This window comes from Oncorhynchus kisutch, linkage group LG16, assembly GCF_002021735.2.
Source record: "Oncorhynchus kisutch isolate 150728-3 linkage group LG16, Okis_V2, whole genome shotgun sequence".
Lineage (NCBI taxonomy): Eukaryota > Metazoa > Chordata > Actinopteri > Salmoniformes > Salmonidae > Oncorhynchus > Oncorhynchus kisutch.
Window position 1 is genome coordinate 5111226 of NC_034189.2, and position 17500 is coordinate 5128725.

Below are 17500 nucleotides of genomic sequence, written 5' to 3' on the forward strand. Positions count from 1 at the left end.
CTCTCTCTGGCTCTCTCTCTGTCTCTCTCTCTGTCTCTCTCTCTCTCTCTCTCTCTCTCCGGCTCTCTCTCTGTCTCTCTCTCTCTCTCTCTCTCTCCCCTCTCTGGCTCTCTCTCTCTCTCTGGCTCTCTCTCTGGCTCTCTCTCTCTCTGTCTCTCTCTCTCTCTGGCTCTCTGTCTCTCTCTCTCTCTCTCTCAATTCAATTCAATTCAATTCAAGGGCTTTATTGGCATGGGAAACATGTGTTAACATTGCCAAAGCAAGTGAGGTAGACAACATACAAAGTGAATATATAAAGTGAAAAACAACAAAAATTAACAGTAAACATTACACATACAGAAGTTTCAAAACAGTAAAGACATTACAAATGTCATATTATATATATATATACAGTGTTCTAACAATGTACAAATGGCTAAAGGACACAAGATAAAATAAATAAGCATAAATATGGGTTGTATTTACAATGGTGTTTGTTCTTCACTGGTTGCCCTTTTCTCGTGGCAACAGGTCACAAATCTTGCTGCTGTGATGGCACACTGGAATTTCACCCAGTAGATATGGGAGTTTTTCAAAATTGGATTTGTTTTCGAATTCTTTGTGGATCTGTGTAATCTGAGGGAAATATGTCTCTCTAATATGGTCATACATTGGGCAGGAGGTTAGGAAGTGCAGCTCAGTTTCCACCTCATTTTGTGGGCAGTGAGCACATAGCCTGTCTTCTCTTGAGAGCCATGTCTTTCTCAATAGCAAGGCTATGCTCACTGAGTCTGTACATAGTCAAGGCTTTCCTTAATTTTGGGTCAGTCACAGTGGTCAGGTATTCTGCCCGCTGTGTACTCTCTGTGTAGGGCCAAATAGCATTCTAGTTTGCTCTGTTTTTTTGTTAATTCTTTCCAATGTGTTAAGTAGTTATCTTTTTGTTTTCTCATGATTTGGTTGGGTCTAATTGTGCTGCTGTCCTGGGGCTCTGTAGTGTGTGTTTGTGTTTGTGAACAGAGCCCCAGGACCAGCTTGCTTAGGGGACTCTTCTCCAGGTTCATCTCTCTGTAGGTGATGGCTTTGTTATGGAAGGTTTGTGAATCGCTTCCTTTTAGGTGGTTGTAGAATTTAACAGCTCTTTTCTGGATTTTGATAATTAGTGGGTATCGGCCTAATTCTGCTCTGCATGCATTATTTGGTGTTCTACGTTGTACACGGAGGATATTTTTGCAGAATTCTGCGTGCAGAGTCTCAATTTGGTGTTTGTCCCATTTTGTGAAGTCTTGGTTGATGAGCGGACCCCAGACCTCACAACCATAAAGGGCAATGGGCTCTACTCTGTCTCTCTCTCTGTGTCTCTCTCTGTCTCTCTGTGTGTCTCTCTCTCTGTCTCTCTGGCTCTCTGTGTCTCTCTTTCTCTGTCTCTCTCTCTCAATTCAATTCAATTCAAGGGCTTTATTGGCATGGGAAACATGTGTTAACATTGCCAAAGCAAGTGAGGTAGATAATATATAAAGTGAATATATAAAGTGAAATAAACAATAAAGACATTACAAATGTCATATTATATATATACAGTGTTTTAACAATGTACAAATGGTAAATTATCTTTTTGTCTCTCTCTCTGTGTCTCTCTCTCTCTGTGTCTCTCTGTGTCTCGCTCTCTGTGTCTCTCTGTGTCTCTCTCTCTCTCTCTCTCTCTCAATTCAATTCAATTCAATTCAAGGGCTTTATTGGCATGGGAAACATGTGTTAACATTGCCAAAGCAAGTGAGGAAGATAATATACAAATGTGAAATAAACAATAAAAAATTAACAGTAAACATTATTCTCTCTCTCTCTCTCTCTCTCTCTCTCTCTCTCTCTCTCTTTCGAATGAGGACTACCTACCGGAATACTCTGCTTTCAAACAGCAGCCAATCGGATTCTCGAATCCCTCACGACGTCACGTGGGCTCCGCGTTGAAATTGGCCGCGAGCTGAAGACTATAGAGGAGCGCGAGGCGAGGAGGACAACATCTCGGGAAAAAAAACAAGGACAAGAAATTTACCTCCAATAAACATGTTGGATTCGCTCACATTACTCCTGGAAAAAGTACTCTTCCTCACTCACCTCAATGTCTTCAATCAGTTCAGGACCAGTCTTTTTTCAGACACACAGAGAGAGAGGGAGAAGAAGATAGTTACAAATCACTGCGAGAAAGAAGAGGTCCCCGATCCCTCCGCCTGCACCGCACTCACAGACTCCCTGTACCAGCGGGGAGACTTGTTAGAAGTTCCCCGGACTCTATTCACTCATTTCGGCATCTATTTAGGGGACAACCGGGTGGCACATCTGATTCCGGATATCTTGCCACTCTTTACAACGGACAAGCTTTCCATTCAGGTGATGGTAACTAACAAACGCTTAGTTCTTGGCGTTCTATCCAAGAGCGCCAGCATCCGGGTGGATACCGTTGAGGACTTTGCCTACGGCGCGTCAATTCTACTGAACGCAATGGACTCTACCGTGCAGAAACGACCGTTGGATGGCGAAGAGATTGCGAGGAGAGCGGAGGAAATGGTTGGGAAGATACCGTACAGTTTACTGTGGAATAACTGTGAACATTTCGTTACTTACTGCCGGTACGGCAGCGCAATCAGCATTCAGACAGACAAGGTAACATATTGATATTGGCCTTTCTTCTTCTTTTTTTTTGTACCGCGCAGCACGAATGAAGATGCCATCTTTAAGAGCTATATATCCCAAACGTTCACCTAACTGTGTTTTACTACACAGACCTTACATTTCATAGGTCCCTAATAAGTGTTGATTATACATTGGGTGTGCGTCCTGCGTGCGCGTCCTGGGTGTGCGTCCTGCGTGCGCGTCCTGCGTTTGCGTCCTGGGTGCGCATCCTGCGTTTGCGTCCTGGGTACGCGTCCTGCGTGTGCGTCCTGGGTGCGCGTCCTGCGTGTGCGTCCTGCGTGCGCTCTTGGAACTGTTGCGCGCGAGATGTTTTCACAGAGTGACGCTTCAGGACTCTGCCCGTTTCTATAACTAGTTGCACAATTGGAATATTTAAATATACATCTATAGATTAGGTGAATGCTGTGAACTTGTAATTGCTGGTTTAGGTGATAGGCTTATATGCGTTGATTTAAAATTATTATTATAATTTTTTACAAATTTAGACTTAACTCCAAAGTAAGCTATGATAAAACAAGATTATTTGATTGATTTCAAGTAAAATAGGCTAAAAAAAGGTTCACTAGTCTAAAAGTAAGCTCTGTGAGCAATGTCAACGATGTGCGTGGGTCAATGTGGGCCAATGTTTTATAGAGCAATTGTGATCATGACGGACAAGGCAGACAATCTTTGCATCCCATATGGCACCATATTCCCTATATAGGCCTATTATGGTGCACTCACTTTGGCCAGGGTCTAAAGTAGTGTCCTGCTCTGGTCTAAAGTAGTGTCCTGCTCTGGTCTAAAGTAGTGTCCTGCTCTGGTCTAAAGTAGTGTCCTGCTCTGGTCTAAAGTAGTGTCCTGCTCTGGTCTAAAGTAGTGTCCTGTTCTGGTCAAAAGTAGTGTCCTGCTCTGGTCTAAAGTAGTGTCCTGCTCTGGTCTAAAGTAGTGTCCTGCTCTGGTCTAAACTAGTGTCTTGCTCTGGTCTAAACTAGTGTCTTGCTCTGGTCTAAACTAGTGTCTTGCTCTGGTCTAAACTAGTGTCTTGCTCTGGTCTAAACTAGTGTCTTGCTCTGGTCTAAACTAGTGTCTTGCTCTGGTCTAAACTAGTGTCTTGCTCTGGTCTAAACTAGTGTCCTGCTCTGGTCTAAACTAGTGTCCTGCTCTGGTCTAAACTAGTGTCTTGCTCTGGTCTTGCTAGGGCCCTATTCCCTATATAGTGCACTACTTTAGACCAGGGCCCTATTCCCTATATAGTGCACTACTTTAGACCAGGTCCCTATTCCCTATATAGTGCACTACTTTAGACCAGGGCCCTATTCCCTATATAGTGCACTACTTTAGACCAGGGCTATCACCCTATTCCCAACAGTGCACTACTTTAGACCAGAGCCCTATTCCCAACATAGTGCACTACTTTAGACCAGGACTGGCACCCTATTCCCTATATAGTGCACTACTTTAGACCAGAGACCTATTCCCTATATAGTGCACTACTTTAGACCAGAGCCCTATCCCCTATATAGTGCACTACTTTAGACCAGAGACCTATTCCCTATATAGTGCACTACTTTAGACCAGAGCTAAAATACAACCTCTTTAAGTTCAAGTTTGTTCCTTGAAATTTGTTTATTTGTCATATAAAAAGTGTAATGCAATGCTCAGGTCTACTTACAGGTTCATCTCTCCACAATGCAATGCTCAGGTCTACTTACAGGTTCATCTCTCCACAATGCAATGCTCAGGTCTACTTACAGGTTCATCTCTCCACAATGCAATGCTCAGGTATACTTACAGGTTCATCTCTCCACAATGCAATGCTCAGGTCTACTTACAGGTTCATCTCTCCACAATGCAATGCTCAGGTCTACTTACAGGTTCATCTCTCCACAATGCAATGCTCAGGTCTACTTACAGGTTCATCTCTCCACAATGCAATGCTCAGGTCTACTTACAGGTTCATCTCTCCACAATGCAATGCTCAGGTCTACTTTCAGGTTCATCTCTCCACAATGCAATGCTCAGGTCTACTTACAGGTTCATCTCTCCACAATGCAATGCTCAGGTCTACTTTCAGGTTCATCTCTCCACAATGCAATGCTCAGGTCTACTTTCAGGTTTCATCTCTCCACAATGCAATGCTCAGGTCTACTTTCAGGTTCATCTCTCCACAATGCAATGCTCAGGTCTACTTTCAGGTTCATCTCTCCACAATGCAATGCTCAGGTCTACTTACAGGTTCATCTCCAATGCAATGCTCAGGTCTACTTTCAGGTTCATCTCTCCACAATGCAATGCTCAGGTCTACTTTCAGGTTCATCTCTCCACAATGCAATGCTCAGGTCTACTTACAGGTTCATCTCTCCACAATGCAATGCTCAGGTCTACTTTCAGGTTCATCTCTCCACAATGCAATGCTCAGGTCTACTTACAGGTTCATCTCTCCACAATGCAATATCAATAGGTGAATAATAATTTAAAAGTTAGATGAATAAAACTATGATATATAATGCGATGCGGTTGATCCACAAACACGCCACTGGCTTAACATTAGTCAAGTTTTTACGACCCGGATGTATCCGGTTTTCAGGGGAAATGGAAAGAGAGCTGATGTGATGTCACTTCCTCTTTTGGCCATTAATAACAAGGTGACACGCCATCTTAACTCCTCCTCCACATTTACTGGATTGGTCGAAACAGTGCAGAAGAGATCCGCCCCCCGATTAGTTTTTTTTTTTTTTTTTTCCGTCAAGACCATAATTCAGGGGGATATCGTCGTTTCTGATGTCTATTTTAAGCCTGCTACGTTAGGTTAGTGGCTTAAATGTTCTTAGTGGGAAATCTGGTTCCTGTGTCGTTCCTCAAGACAAATGGAGAACAGCGGTCCTATTGTCGACAGGCCAAATCACTGCAGTATTCGGGGAAGGTGATTTTAACCAGAGTTGAGGACTGGCAGCACTGTTGGCCAGGAGGGGGTAGCGGAGATTTTCTGGACCTTTGTAGACTAACCATGATTCCCCCAAAATGAGCCCTGAAATGTGTCCCAAATGGCACCATATTCCCTATATAGTGCACTACTTTAGACCGGGGCTGGCACCCTATTCCCTATATAGTGCACTACTATAGACCAGAGCCCTATTCCCTATATAGTGCACTACTTTAGACCAGGGCTGGCACCCTATTCCCTATATAGTGCACTGCTTTAGACTGGGGCTGGCACCCTATTCCCTATATAGTGCACTACTTTAGACCGGGGCTGGCACCCTATTCCCTATATAGTGCACTACTTTAGACCAAGGCTGGCACCCTATTCCCTATATAGTGCACTACTTTAGACCAGGGCTGGCACCCTATTCCCTATATAGTGCACTACTTTAGACCGCGACTGGCACCCTATTCCCTATATAGTGCACTACTTTAGACCGGGGCTGGCACCCTATTCCCTATATAGTGCACTACTTTAGACCGCGACTGGCACCCTATTCCCTATATAGTGCACTACTTTAGACCGGGGCTGGCACCCTAATCCCTATATAGTGCACTACTTTTATCCAGACTCTATAGACCCTGTTCAAAGTAGTGTACTACCAAGCCTAAAGAGGGTGCCATTTGAGACGGTAGTAGCCCAGTCTGGATGGAAACTTATTCAACAACTTTTGACTGTAACTTGATATGCTACAAAGACCAGCTACCGCAGAGCAGAAGCAGAGACAGAGACAGAATAGCATTCTGTGGCACTTGCTTACTTCAGAGAGAGTGAGGGAGGGAGTGAGAGTGGGAGAATGGGAGGGAGTGAGAGTGTGTGGGAGTGAGTGAGAGTGGGAGGGAGGGAGTGAGTGAGAGTGGGAGGGAGGAGGGAGTGAGAGGGAGGGAGGGAGGGAGTGGGAGTGAGAGAGAGTGGGAGGGAGAGAGAGGGGGAGTGAGAGAGAGAGGGGGAGTGAGAGAGAGAGAGTGGGGAGGGAGAGAGAGGGGAGTGAGAGAGAGAGAGTGGGAGGGAGAGAGAGGGGGGAGTGAGAGAGAGAGGGGGAGTGAGAGAGAGAGAGTGGGAGGGAGAGAGAGAGGGGGAGTGAGAGAGAGAGGGGGAGTGAGAGAGAGAGAGTGGGAGGGAGAGAGAGGGGGAGTGAGAGAGAGAGAGTGGGAGGAGAGAGAGGGGGAGTGAGAGAGAGAGAGTGGGAGGGAGAGAGAGGGGGAGTGAGAGAGAGAGGGGGAGTGAGAGAGAGAGAGTGGGAGAGGGAGAGTGGGAGGGAGAGAGAGGAGGAGTGAGAGAGAGGGGGTGGGAGAGGGAGAGTGGGAGTGAGAGAGAGAGAGGGGAGAGGGAGAGTGGGAGGGAGTGAGAGTGGAAGGGAAGGAGGGAGTGGGAATGAGAGAGAGGGAGGGTTAGAAGAGAGGGAGGGAGAGATAGAGACAGACTGAGACATACAAAAAAATGTGTTTTTTGTCCTAAATCTTTTATCTTGTCAAAGGCCCAAGAGTCAAAGGGTATCTGATATTGACCAAATGAGACATGTTATGTATTTCATGACATGATTATGGCACTCAGATAGTCTCCTACAGGGCACAACATTTAACACGGGTGATGTTCTCCCTGTAATATATTCTACTACATGGCACAACACGCCAACACACACACACACACACACACATTTGCCCTCTAAATCTTCCCCTGTCTATCACTATAATATAAAACATCTTTTCCGTTTTTTGTCCCACTTCTAGTTCTGTGATTGGCTGAAATCTGTCATTCGGGATCATAGGAGTGTTCCGCTGACGGCGTTCCTGGGAATTCTGTCTATTCTCAGTCTGGGAATGTCCCCTTACACCACGCTTCCCACCCTCCTCATCCCCTTCACCCTCTGGATGGCAGGCTGATACCTGGGAATTCTGTCTATCCTCAGTCTGGGAATGTCCCCTTACACCACGCTTCCCACCCTCCTCATCCCCTTCACCCTCTGGATGGCAGGCTGATACCTGGGAATTCTGTCTATCCTCAGTCTGGGAATGTCCCCTTACACCACGCTTCCCACCCTCCTCATCCCCTTCACCCTCTGGATGGCAGGCTGATACCTGGGAATTCTGTCTATCCTCAGTCTGGGAATGTCCCCTTACACCACGCTTCCCACCCTCCTCATCCCCTTCACCCTCTGGATGGCAGGCTGATACCTGGGAATTCTGTCTATCCTCAGTCTGGGAATGTCCCCTTACACCACGCTTCCCACCCTCCTCATCCCCTTCACCCTCTGGATGGCAGGCTGATACCTGGGAATTCTGTCTATCCTCAGTCTGGGAATGTCCCCTTACACCACGCTTCCCACCCTCCTCATCCCCTTCACCCTCTGGATGGCAGGCTGATACCTGGGAATTCTGTCTATCCTCAGTCTGGGAATGTCCCCTTACACCACGCTTCCCACCCTCCTCATCCCCTTCACCCTCTGGATGGCAGGCTGATACCTGGGAATTCTGGAAAATCCATAATGAAAATGTCATTCTGGAATTCTGTTTAATTTCAATAGGAATATAATATGTATATAGATGTGTATATATATAAATAAATAAAATCTCCAGAAATAGAAATGTTCACGTGTCAATAACAATGTATTTTCTTTTTAAAATACAATAATTTTGGTGTTTTTATATTTGTCCTGTTACACACAAGTGGAAAGGTGTTTCATATCCCAACTCCCCCTGAGACACCCTCAGGGAGTGGGGTCAGGGTCACCATATCCCAACTCCCCCAGAGACACCCGCAGGGAGTGGGTTCAGGGTCACCATATCCCAACTCCCCCTGAGACACCCTCAGGGAGTGGGGTCAGGGTCACCATATCCCAACTCCCCCAGAGACACCCGCAGGGAGTGGGTTCAGGGTCACCATATCCCAACTCCCCCTGAGACACCCTCAGGGAGTGGGGTCAGGGTCACCATATCCCAACTCCCCCAGAGACACCCGCAGGGAGTGGGTTCAGGGTCACCATATCCCAACTCCCCCTGAGACACCCTCAGGGAGTGGGGTCAGGGTCACCATATCCCAACTCCCCCTGAGACACCCGCAGGGAGTGGGGTCAGGGTCACCATATCCCAACTCCCCCTGAGACACCCTCAGGGAGTGGGGTCAGGGTCACCATATCCCAACTCCCCCAGAGACACCCGCAGGGAGTGGGTTCAGGGTCACCATATCCCAACTCCCCCTGAGACACCCTCAGGGAGTGGGGTCAGGGTCACCATATCCCAACTCCCCCTGAGACACCCGCAGGGAGTGGGGTCAGGGTCACCATATCCCAACTCCCCCTGAGACACCCTCAGGGAGTGGGGTTACGGTCACCATATCCCAACTCCCCCAGAGACACCCTCAGGGAGTGTGGTCAGGGTCACCATATCCCAACTCCCCCAGAGACACCCTCAGGGAGTGTGGTCAGGGTCACCATATCCCAACTCCCCCAGAGACACCCGCAGGGAGTGGGGTCAGGGTCACCATATCCCAACTCCCCCAGAGACACCCGCAGGGAGTGGGGTTACGGTCACCATATCCCAACTCCCCCAGAGACACCCTCAGGGAGTGGGGTCAGGGTCACCATATCCCAACTCCCCCAGAGACACCCGCAGGGAGTGGGGTCAGGGTCACCATATCCCAACTCCCCCTGAGACACCCTCAGGGAGTGGGGTCAGGGTCACCATATCCCAACTCCCCCAGAGACACCCTCAGGGAGTGGGGTCACGGTCACCATATCCCAACTCCCCCAGAGACACCCGCAGGGAGTGGGGTCAGGGTCACCATATCCCAACTCCCCCAGAGACACCCGCAGGGAGTGGGGTCAGGGTCACCATATCCCAACTCCCCCAGAGACACCCGCAGGGAGTGGGTTCAGGGTCACCATATCCCAACTCCCCCTGAGACACCCTCAGGGAGTGGGGTCAGGGTCACCATATCCCAACTCCCCCAGAGACACCCGCAGGGAGTGGGGTCAGGGTCACCATATCCCAACTCCCCCTGAGACACCCTCAGGGAGTGGGGTCAGGGTCACCATATCCCAACTCCCCCAGAGACACCCTCAGGGAGTGGGGTCACGGTCACCATATCCCAACTCCCCCAGAGACACCCGCAGGGAGTGGGGTCAGGGTCACCATATCCCAACTCCCCCAGAGACACCCGCAGGGAGTGGGGTCAGGGTCACCATATCCCAACTCCCCCAGAGACACCCTCAGGGAGTGGGGTCAGGGTCACCATATCCCAACTCCCCCTGAGACACCCGCAGGGAGTGGGGTCAGGGTCACCATATCCCAACTCCCCCTGAGACACCCTCAGGGAGTGGGGTCACGGTCACCATATCCCAACTCCCCCAGAGACACCCGCAGGGAGTGGGGTCAGGGTCACCATATCCCAACTCCCCCAGAGACACCCGCAGGGAGTGGGGTCAGGGTCACCATATCCCAACTCCCCCAGAGACACCCTCAGGGAGTGGGGTCAGGGTCACCATATCCCAACTCCCCCTGAGACACCCTCAGGGAGTGGGGTCAGGGTCACCATATCCCAACTCCCCCAGAGACACCCTCAGGGAGTGGGGTCAGGGTCACCATATCCCAACTCCCCCTGAGACACCCGCAGGGAGTGGGGTCAGGGTCACCATATCCCAACTCCCCCTGAGACACCCTCAGGGAGTGGGGTCAGGGTCACCATATCCCAACTCCCCCAGAGACACCCTCAGGGAGTGGGGTCACGGTCACCATATCCCAACTCCCCCAGAGACACCCGCAGGGAGTGGGGTCAGGGTCACCATATCCCAACTCCCCCAGAGACACCCGCAGGGAGTGGGGTCAGGGTCACCATATCCCAACTCCCCCAGAGACACCCGCAGGGAGTGGGGTCAGGGTCACCATATCCCAACTCCCCCTGAGACACCCTCAGGGAGTGGGGTCAGGGTCACCATATCCCAACTCCCCCTGAGACACCCTCAGGGAGTGGGGTCAGGGTCACCATATCCCAACTCCCCCAGAGACACCCTCAGGGAGTGGGGTCAGGGTCACCATATCCCAACTCCCCCTGAGACACCCTCAGGGAGTGGGGTCAGGGTCACCATATCCCAACTCCCCCAGAGACACCCTCAGGGAGTGGGGTCAGGGTCACCATATCCCAACTCCCCCTGAGACACCCGCAGGGAGTGGGGTCACGGTCATGGTCACCATATCCCAACTCCCCCTGAGACACCCGCAGGGAGTGGGGTCACGGTCAGGGTCACCATATCCCAACTCCCCCTGAGACACCCGCAGGATTTGGGGTCAGGGTCACCATATCCCAACTCCCCCTGAGACACCCGCAGGGAGTGGGGTCACGGTCAGGGTCACCATATCCCAACTCCCCCTGAGACACCCGCAGGGAGTGGGGTCACGGTCAGGGTCACCATATCCCAACTCCCCCTGAGACACCCTCAGGATTTGGGGTCAGGGTCACCATATCCCAACTCCCCCTGAGACACCCCCAGGAAGTGGGGTCACAGTCAGGGTCACCATATCCCAACTCCCCCTGAGACACCCTCGGAGTGGGGTCACAGTCAGGGTCACCATATCCCAACTCCCCCTGAGACACCCTCAGGGAGTGGGGTCACGGTCAGGGTCACCATATCCCAACTCCCCCTGAGACACCCTCAGGGAGTGGGGTCACGGTCAGGGTCACCATATCCCAACTCCCCCTGAGACACCCTCAGGGAGTGGGGTCACGGTCAGGGTCACCATATCCCAACTCCCCCTGAGACACCCTCAGGGAGTGGGGTCACGGTCAGGGTCACCATATCCCAACTCCCCCTGAGACACCTCCAGGAAGTGGAGTCAGGGTCACCATGTCCCAACTCCCCCTGAGACACCCCCAGGAAGTGGGGTCACGGCCAGGGTCACCATATCCCAACTCCCCCAGAGACACCCGCAGGAAATGGGGTCACGGTCAGGGTCACCATGTCCCAACTCCCCCAGAGACACCCGCAGGAAGTGGGGTCACGGTCAGGGTCACCATATCCCAACTCCCCCTGAGACACCCGCAGGAAGTGGGGTCACGGTCAGGGTCACCATGTCCCAACTTCCTCCGAGAGTGGGGTGCCCATTGTACAATTAGCAATTAGAGTTAAGTGCCTTGCTCAAGGGCACAGCAACAGATTGTTCACCTACTCAGGTCCGGTATTCAGACCGGCAACCTTTCGGTTACTTGCCCAACACTCTGACCGCTAGGCTACCTGCAGCATTACGACAGCGTTCAAACAGTAGCCTCGTGTCTCTTAATATGTTTCATACCACAAAAACACCAGTACAGTCATATTGACCTTTGCGATTATAACATCTCTAACATTGACCTTTCTCTAACCATGATATTTGTACAGAATGTCTTTATTTTTTATTTTTTACATTGTAAAACTTTATACAGTTTTTGTTGTGTAAATAAATTCCTGAATCATTAAACACTGTAGTGTGCTGATTCTGGCCTGTGTGTGACTGACAAAACAGCTGACAAAACAGCTCGTTTACTGTCTCATTGTAACTGTATGACTCAATTCTCTCTCTCTCTCTCTCTCTCTCTGTCTCTGTCTCACCCTCTCACCCTCTCTCTCTCTCTGTCTCACCCTCTCACCCTCTCTCTCTGTCTCTCTCTCTCTCACCCTCTCTCTCTCTCTCTCTCTCTCTGTCTCACCCTCTCTCTCTCTCTCTCTCTCTCTCTCTCTCTCTCTCTCTCACTGTCTCTCTCTCACCCTCTCTCTGTCTCTCTCTCTCTCTCTGTCTCACCCTCTCTCTGTCTCTCTCTCTCTCTCTCTCTCTCTCTCTCTCTCTCTCTTGTCTCTCTCTCTCTGTCTCTCTCTCTCTCTCTCTCTCTCTCTCTCTCTCTCTCTCTGTCTCACCCTCTCTCTCTCTCTGTCTCACCCTCTCTCTCTCTCTCTCTCTCTCTCTCTCTCTCTCTCTCTCTCACCCTCTCTCTGTCTCACCCTCTCTCTCTCTCACCCTCTCTCTCTCTATCTCTCTCTCTCTCACCCTCTCTCTGTCTCTCTCTCTCACCCTCTCTCTCTCACTCTCTCTCTGTCTCACCCTCTCTCTCTCTCTGTCTCACCCTCTCTCTCTCTCTGTCTCACCCTCTCTCTCTCTGTCTCACCCTCTCTCTCTCTCTCTGTCTCACCCTCTCTCTCTCTCTGTCTCACCCTCTCTCTCTCTCTCTCTGTCTCACCCTCTCTCTCTCTAACAAAATTCCAGTAACTTTCCCAGAATTCCCCGGTGTTCCAGAAACCCCCGAGCTGACAAGGTACAAATCTGTCGTTCTGCCCCTGAACGAGGCAGTTAACCCCACTGTTCCTAGGCCGTCATTGAAAATAGAAATGTGTTCTTAACTGACTTGCCTCGTTAAATAAATTAAGGTTAAATAAAAATATCCTCCTAACCACAGAGTTACAGCCCTACAGTTATGATGCATTATGGGGGAATAAAATGTTTTCTAGTCTGGTCCCAGATCTGTTTGTGCTGTCTTGCCAACTCCTATTGCCATAGTTACTAAACAGCAGATCTGGGATCAGGCTACATTTGACCAGAGCCATGGGCCATGGGTCAAACATAATGGGCTAATATAGGGATTAGGGTGTAATTTAAGACCTTGGATTTAGCATTGGGAAATAATACCATTGTTCTGTTTAGCTTATATACATGCTGCTTCAAAATCCAAATCTGTTTACGTTCCAACTGGCACCCTATCCCCTACATAGTGCACTACTTTAGATCAGGGCTCTATGGAACCCTATTCCCTACATAGTGCACTACTTTAGACCAGGGCTCTATGGAACCCTATCCCCTACATAGTGCACTACTTTAGACCAGGGCTCTATGGAACCCTATTCCCTACATAGTGCACTACTTTAGACCAGGGCTCTATGGAACCCTATCCCCTACATAGTGCACTACTTTAGACCAGGGCTCTATGGAACCCTATCCCCTACATAGTGCACTACTTTAGACCAGGGCTCTATGGAACCCTATCCCCTACATAGTGCACTACTTTAGACCAGGGCTCTATGGAACCCTATCCCCTACATAGTGCACTACTTTAGACCAGGCTCTATGGAACCCTATTCCCTACATAGTGCACTACTTTAGACCAGGGCTCTATGGAACCCTATCCCCTACATAGTGCACTACTTTAGACCAGGGCTCTATGGAACCCTATCCCCTACATAGTGCACTACTTTAGACCAGGGCTCTATGGAACCCTATCCCCTACATAGTGCACTACTTTAGACCAGGGCTCTATGGAACCCTATCCCCTACATAGTGCACTACTTTAGACCAGGGCTCTATGGAACCCTATCCCCTACATAGTGCACTACTTTAGACCAGGGCTCTATGGAACCCTATCCCCTACATAGTGCACTACTTTAGACCAGGGCTCTATGGAACCCTATCCCCTACATAGTGCACTACTTTAGACCAGGGCTCTATGGAACCCTATCCCCTACATAGTGCACTACTTTAGATCAGGGCTCTATGGAACCCTATTCCCTACATAGTGCACTACTTTAGATCAGGGCTCTATGGAACCCTATTCCCTACATAGTGCACTACTTTAGATCAGGGCTCTATGGAACCCTATTCCCTACATAGTGCACTACTTTAGACCAGGGCTCTATGGAACCCTATCCCCTACATAGTGCACTACTTTAGATCAGGGCTCTATGGAACCCTATCCCCTACATAGTGCACTACTTTAGACCAGGGCTCTATGGAACCCTATCCCCTACATAGTGCACTACTTTAGACCAGGGCTCTATGGAACCCTATCCCCTACATAGTGCACTACTTTAGACCAGGGCTCTATGGAACCCTATTCCCTACATAGTACACTACTTTAGACCAGGGCTCTATGGAACCCTATCCCCTACATAGTGCACTACTTTGGCCAGAGCCCTATGGCACCATGTTCCCTACATAGTACACTACTTTAGACCAGGACCTAATATGTGGAGTAGGGTGCCACTTGTGATGCAGACTTTCTTTGTTATTGATGAAATACTCAGCAAAAGTGTCCACATCACTCTAATCCACAGTTCTGGTCCAAGGCGTTACATCGAAGCTCAGTGTCAACAAGCCACATGAAACGCCCTGGACCAGAGCTATCTAATCTGCAGCTGTGAGTAGGAGGTGTCCTTAAGCACAGATCTAGGATCAGTTTACAGGCTCAGTCAAATCCTAGACTTGATCATTTTGGGGAAGGATAAAACTGACCTTAGATCAGTGGTTAGGGCTAATTCCTTCAGCTCCACCTACCTGGCTAGAGGCTGGACTAATAAAAAGATCCTGGTAGTGAACTCTCCCCCTCTCTCTCTCTATCCACACTCTGTCTCTCTGTTTCTCAGTCAACTCTCCCCCTCTCTCTCTCTATCCACACTCTGTCTCTCCGTTTCTCAGTCAACTCTCCACCTCACCTCCTAAAACATTCGGTCCGTCTCTCCAGTCCTCTTCTCCTCCCACCCTTCTCTTCTCCTCTCTTCTCCTCCTCCGTGTCAGGTCCATGTTTCCTCTGACGTTCCTCGGCCTGCTGTTCATCACCGCACGAACAGACGACAAGAAAAAGAAGGGGAAAAACCAGGCGGCGACCAAAGAGGAAGCTCCATCGAAGTATGACTCCATGTTCCAGAGAGGAGACCTGCTGGAGGTAGAAGTGGACAAACATTTAATGTAGTCAAATGGCTGAGGCGACTCTATGGCTTGAGTCCCAATTGACCCCCTATTCCCTTCATAGTTGGCCCATAGGGCTCACATCTGGCCTAAAGTAGTGCACTATATAGGGAATAGGGCTCTGGTCTAAAGTAGTGCACTATATAGGGAATAGGGCTCTGGTCTATAGTAGTACCAATATATAGAGAATAGGGCTCTGGTCTAAAGTAGTGCACTATATAGGGAATAGGGCTCTGGTCTAAAGTAGTGCACTATATAGGGAATAGGGTGCCAGCTCTGGTCTAAAGTAGTGCACTATATAGGGAATAGGGCTCTGGTCTATAGTAGTGCACTATATAGGGAATAGGGCTCTGGTCTATAGTAGTGTACTATATAGGGAATAGGGCTCTGGTCTATAGTAGTGTACTATATAGGGAATAGGGTGCCAGCTCTGGTCTAAAGTAGTGCACTATATAGGGAATAGGTCTCTGGTCTATAGTAGTGCACTATATAGGGAATAGGTCTCTGGTCTAAAGTAGTGCACTATATAGGGAATAGGGTGCCAGCTCTGGTCTAAAGTAGTGCACTATATAGGGAATAGGGCTCTGGTCTAAAGTAGTGCACTATATAGGGAATAGGGCTCTGGTCTATAGTAGTGTACTATATAGGGAATAGGGCTCTGGTCTATAGTAGTGTACTATATAGGGAATAGGGTGCCAGCTCTGGTCTAAAGTAGTGCACTATATAGGGAATAGGTCTCTGGTCTATAGTAGTGCACTATATAGGGAATAGGTCTCTGGTCTAAAGTAGTGCACTATATAGGGAATAGGGGTCTGGTCTAAAGTAGTGCACTATATAGGGAATAGGGCTCTGGTCTAAAGTAGTGCACTATATAGGGAATAGGGTGCCAGCTCTGGTCTAAAGTACTGTACTATATAGGGAATAGGGCTCTGGTCTAAAGTAGTGCACTATATAGGGAATAGGGCTCTGGTCTAAAGTAGTGCACTATATAGGGAATAGGGCTCTGGTCTATAGTAGTGTACTATATAGGGAATAGGGCTCTGGTCTAAAGTAGTGCACTATATAGGGAATAGGGCTCTGGTCTATAGTAGTACCACTATATAGGGAATAGAGCTCTGGTCTATAGTGGTACCACTATATAGGGAATAGGGCCCTGGTCTAAAGTAGTACCACTATATAGGGAATAGGGCTCTGGTCTATAGTAGTGCACTATATAGTGAATAGGGCTCTGGTCTATAGTAGTGCACAATATAGGGAATAGGGTGCCAGCTCTGGTCTAAAGTAGTGCACTATATAGGAAATAGGGTGCCAGCTCTGGTCTAAAGTAGTGCACTATATAGGGAATAGGGCTGTAGCGTACTATATAGGGAATAGGGCTCTGGTCTAAAGTAGTGTAATATGTAGGGAATAGGGTTCCATAGGGCTCTGGTCTAAAGTAGTGCACTATATAGGGAATAGGCCTCTGGTCTAAAGTAGTGCACTATATAGGGAATAGGGTGCCAGCTCTGGTCTAAAGTAGTGCACTATATAGGGAATAGGGCTCTGGTCTATAGTAGTGTACTATATAGGGTATAGGGTGCCATTTGGGACACTAAATGTATTTATTCATTCAGGTACCCCGGACGTTGTTCACTCATTTTGGGATATACCTGGGCCGCGGCAGGGTGGCTCACCTGATACCTGACATACTACCTGTGTTGTCAGATGATGAGGAGGCTATCAGAGAGATGGTCACCAATAACAGACTGATACTGGGGGTCATCGCTAAGGTGAGGAGGGGGGAGGGGAGTATGTGGTGGGGGGCAGGGTGGGTTGGGGTGGTGGGGAGGAGTGTGTGGTGTTGGGGAGGGGTAGTGTGTGGTGTTGGGGAGGGGTAGTGTGTGGTGTTGGGGTGGGGTAGTGTGTGGTGTTGGGGTTGGGGTGGGGGTAGTGTGGGGTGTTGGGGTGGGGGTTGGGGTGGGGGTAGTGTGTGATGTTGGGGTGGGGGTGGGGGTAGTGTGTGGTGTTGAGGGGTAGTGTGTGGTGTTGGGGTGGGGGCGGGGTAGTGTGTGGTGTTGGGGTGGGGGTGGGGTAGTGTGTGGTGTTGGGGTGGGGCAGTGTGTGGTGTTGGGGTGGGGCAGTATGTGGTGTAGGGGTTGGGGGGGGGTAGTGTGTGGTGTTGGGGTGG

General features: G+C 49.4%; 2 protein-coding genes across 2 annotated transcripts in view; both read left to right on the plus strand.

The window, feature by feature from the left end:
- Positions 1 to 1962: 1962 nt before the first annotated feature.
- On the plus strand, positions 1963 to 8215 carry LOC109884485 (lecithin retinol acyltransferase). Its single transcript, XM_031791660.1, has 2 exons — positions 1963 to 2640; positions 7366 to 8215. Exons 1-2 carry the CDS (start codon positions 2044 to 2046, stop codon positions 7516 to 7518), a joined length of 750 nt encoding a protein of 249 aa, XP_031647520.1. The 5' UTR covers positions 1963 to 2043; the 3' UTR covers positions 7519 to 8215.
- A 6759-nt stretch (positions 8216 to 14974) lies between these two features.
- The window catches only part of LOC109884486 (lecithin retinol acyltransferase), an 11758-nt gene continuing 9232 nt past the window's right edge, over positions 14975 to 17500 (plus strand). The window contains exons 1-2 of the mRNA XM_031793045.1: positions 14975 to 15310; positions 16947 to 17102. Coding sequence (XP_031648905.1) covers positions 15167 to 15310; positions 16947 to 17102 — 300 coding nt within the window. The 5' untranslated portion in view covers positions 14975 to 15166. The remainder of the gene's footprint in view (positions 15311 to 16946; positions 17103 to 17500) is intronic.

Bases quoted from the DNA above. Each gene is read 5' to 3' on its own strand.
- LOC109884485 (XM_031791660.1), top strand. From the start codon at position 2,044: ATGTTGGATTCGCTCACATTACTCCTGGAAAAAGTACTCTTCCTCACT. The intron at 2,641-7,365 runs GTAACATATTGA...TCCCACTTCTAG, and splicing joins TCAGCATTCAGACAGACAAG to TTCTGTGATTGGCTGAAATC.